The sequence below is a fragment of the Montipora capricornis genome, chromosome 14, assembly GCF_036669925.1.
Source record: "Montipora capricornis isolate CH-2021 chromosome 14, ASM3666992v2, whole genome shotgun sequence".
NCBI classification, from domain to species: Eukaryota; Metazoa; Cnidaria; class Anthozoa; order Scleractinia; family Acroporidae; genus Montipora; species Montipora capricornis.
Genome location: NC_090896.1, coordinates 44,126,005 through 44,130,133, shown reverse-complemented (window position 1 = coordinate 44,130,133; position 4,129 = coordinate 44,126,005). Strand labels below are relative to the sequence as shown.

Genomic DNA, 4,129 nt, shown 5'->3' with positions numbered 1-4,129 from the left:
CCGCCTCGGCGTAATTTGAACTTTTGGATTTTTCGGAAAAAGCAAAGCGCGATGGAACTTTTTATTTCAATTTTTGAAAATAGTTCACCAAAAGGATCTTTTGGGTAGAATAAAATAAATTATGAAATTTTGCAACTGTCGGCGGATTCTCGATATTTACAGTCAGGGCCTCTTAAGGTCCCTACTGACCAATATGCAACGGCTAAAGGAGGAATTTCAGTGGAAAAATGCAGTATGAATCGGGGGTAAAGAGACGCGATCTGAAACAGGACATATTCAGTATGGCTGGCATTCAACACACTTTTCTGGACAGCCTATCCCATGATGCGCTGCGTTTCAACCCTTGATGCTCGTATTGTATTCCGACTCGTTCTTCAGAGAATGCCGCTGAGGTTCTCACAGCTTCGAACACGATTATCATTTCGAAAACAGCACGAAGGTCAAGAAATGCCATGCCGTCCCACTGGATAAAGAAACGAGAAATTGTTTGGTTTGGAATATGTCTTTCCATTTTGACTTTGCTGCTTTCCTTCTCGCAACGTTCAGATTCGTACGATCGTGAATGTGCGAACGTCAACCCAAGAAATGGACTGAAAGTCCTGTCCGATGATGTCCGCAACAAAAGACAAGCCAATTCTTCCATCATGATCTCTGATGTTTACTCGTCGTCTTGTACACAACTTAATTTCTCTTTCCCTTCTGTCGTCGTGGAACCTTCTCTCTCAGGACTGGAGTCAGATTTATTTATGTTTGTTCTCGTCATTTCTGGAGTGAACAGGAGGTTCTTCTCGGAGAAGCGGGATGCCATTCGGAATACGTGGTTAAAACAAACTAGCGCTAATATTTGGTGGAGACATGTCTTCGTTTTAGGAAGTGCTAAAAATGGCGATGGGCCCAGCGAAAACGAAATCAAGCGAGAGGCAGAGCTCTTTAACGATATATTGCAGTTCAGCAGCATCGACAGCTACAAAAATTTAGTGATGAAAGTTCTTTCCGCCTTTCGTTGGGCTGTCACGCACAGACAGTTAAACCCGCGCTTTATTCTAAAGGCAGACGATGATGTGTATATACGCTTACCACATTTGATGCTCTGGCTTAGTAACTTTGGAAAGGGTCAATTTTACGGGGGATATATGACGAGAGGGGCCTTTTATCTCAAGGATTTAGGAGCTTTAGTTGAACGTATTTCTGGTCCTAATATTGTGTCTTTTGACTGTTATCCTGAACCTCGCTTCCCGCTATATCCCTCTGGAGCATTTTACGTGCTATCTTCTGATGCGATGTTCTCTTTACTCCAAAACATGAGGAGATGGAAGGTATTTCCTGTAGAAGACGCTTATTTGGGAGTCTTGGCAAGCGATATTGGTCTAAAGCCTGTAAATATTCCTGGATTTTTTATAAGAAATCGACACCTTTCCTTCCACATGTGTACGTGGAATTGCTTGCTTGCTTTGGGACATAAATATAGCAGCTCGGATTTTTATTACATAGAAAGCAAATTTCTAGAAGCCAATAAACTTAATATTTCGACTAATTTCTGTTGGTGTGTTGTTTACACATTTTTAACACAACATTTTGTCTTTGTATTGATCTGTTTTGCTGTTATAGTTACAGGGCTAGTGACAGTTATTGTACGAAAACGAAATTTGTTTAGTTTGTGCTGGATGAAAAAGAGAAGAATCCCAGGTGGAAATCTTTGACCGTATTCTGGAATAGGAATACAGGCACTGTTACACAGGGCTTGAAATATTGTGACTCACTGGTCGCCAATGCGACCAAAAATTGAGTGCTGGCAACTAGATTTTCAGAACTGGTCGCCAGCTGGCGAATCACGTTTTGCAGTGATAACTGAAGATAAACAGTAGACAACTTTTGTATTTGAATCTTTATATGTGACCCTATTTGGGAAAAGCAGGCTTAACGAAAATAGCGTTGAAGCGTTTTTTCGTTGTATAAATGCATTTTCAACGCATTGAAAATGCGTTGAAGAGCATTTCCATTGCGTTTTAAAACGTTGGCAATGTTTTTCAACGGAACCGAAATGCGTTGCAAATCCATTTCAAAATCATTTCAAAACATTGTCAATGCGTTTAATGAAACCGCCACGGGTCGTTTGGAATCATTCATAGCACCGCTGCTATTAGTTACTACGAAATCTTTACAAAGAATTGTTAACCCTTTAGCATGAACTCTAGCACGTGCGCACGCAACACTAGCACGTACGTATCGGTTTGAATTTGAGCAGAAACATCAAATACATGGAGTTTTCCTGTAATTTTGCAGAGAACGCGGCTAAGTGTAAAACTCAACTTTCCTATGGCTGCTGTTGTTGAACGAAATTATGGCGGTAAACAGACTGTCTGATACATGCGTGTGTTTCAAATGACATTCGATTTGAACAATCGATCGAGTCTCAAATCAACCGTTCCTTTGTGAAAAAACTTTGATATTTAATATTTTTGGTGTTACGCTTTATTGTTTATCGTTTTGACAACAGATATTGTGTACGTGTATATAGATTTACTGTGCAGTGTAGGATTTTTATAATAGAAATAAATGCCTCCAATCCTTGTCAAAATTAATACTTTTGCCATCGGCGACTGGTTTGAGAGAGCCCGTTTAAATTAAATATACATCCCTAAATTGTAGAAGGACATCGGACGAAACTCGCGTTCCGTACAGTACGTAGGTTATCAACGAAAATGGCTGAATACAGTGAACCTTGCCAACTCGGGTAAGGACTCACGCCCCTAAACATGTAAAAATCAACACTGCGGTTGTTCGGATCTGCATGCATGCAGTGTCCTGACATGAGTTAAATTAAAACTTGTTGCCTAACACCATACAAATAGCTGCAAGTTTAATGTATCTTACGGGTGTCAAAACCTATAGGTTTCCATGATATTTAACGATGGTTTAATAGCGCTAACCATGCTTCGAGCAACCCGGGCCTGTAGTTTCTTGACGATTCCCACAAGTAGAAGTGTGACATTCCACAGGCAAAGATGTGTCGGCAAGTTCTCTTGTTTCCGGAATGAAGGACAGATACTTCATTGTTTTCATCTTACTATAAGCATTTAATAAGTCCACAGATAATATTTTGGCTTCAAATACCACTGCTCCTTTCCTTTCCGCGAATCCAGACCTTCCAACTCTCACGCATTTTGCGTGAGACACACGCATTTGATATATTTCTCATGCCCACACGCATAGACACCACTTTCTCACGCTGTCATGCATGTAGTTTCCCAACGGAATAAATGTGCCCATTATGTCCCTGTAAAATACCGTAAAATATTCACGTGTAAGGACGATAGTATATATAGAACCGAAATTGTAAATGACAGTTAGTTGTGATATATGAAGGGGTAGTTTCTAAAGAAACTGTGGTGCTGCGTCGGTGGGGAAGTACTATACAAAAATTTGGTTTTATCAACGGAGTTGATAATGTAAATTGGCCACCGTACAGAGATTCTAAAAGCTGACGTTTCGAGCGTTAGCCCTTCGTCAGAGCGAATCCAAATCCAAATTCTATTCGCTCTGACGAAGGGCTAACGCTCGAAACGTCAGCTCTTAGAATCTCTGTACGGTGGCCAATTTACATTATCAACTCCGTTGATAAAACCAAGTTGTGATATATGATTGACGTGTAATTTTATATACGGACGTAAGTATATAGAATTACCCTCTTGTATGATTCGAACCAGATTAATAAATCCTTGAGCTGATCAACACATACAGTTTAGTCGTTGCCGTTCTTTCTTAAACCAAGTTTAGTACATGGTGTCAAAAGTGGCCCATCATGAAACACATGAAGCCTATCGGACCTTTAAGATTGGACGGAAACATTGCCGAAAATTGACGCAAGTGGAAGCAGCGCTGGGTGCTCTATGCTAAAGCCAATGGAGTAGATTCCAAAGTTGAGGAAACTCAATGTGCGGTCTTCTTACACACAATCGGGGAAGACGCTCTCGAAGTGTATGATACCTTCACCTTCACAGAGGAAGAGGCGAATAAGATAGAACCCCTTGTGGCGAAGTTCGAGGCGTACTGCTCACCGAAAAAGAACGTTACATATGAACGCTATCTTTTCTTTTCGTGTACGCAAAATAGCCGGGCAATTGACGCC

At 40.7% G+C, this 4,129-nt stretch overlaps 1 protein-coding gene across 1 annotated transcript; it reads left to right on the top strand.

The window, feature by feature from the left end:
- Window positions 1-339: 339 nt before the first annotated feature.
- On the top strand, window positions 340-3,269 carry LOC138032113 (beta-1,3-galactosyltransferase 1-like). Its single transcript, XM_068879704.1, has one exon. It carries the CDS (start codon window positions 453-455, stop codon window positions 1,698-1,700), a length of 1,248 nt encoding a protein of 415 aa, XP_068735805.1. The 5' UTR covers window positions 340-452; the 3' UTR covers window positions 1,701-3,269.
- The last annotated feature ends 860 nt before the right edge of the window (window positions 3,270-4,129 follow it).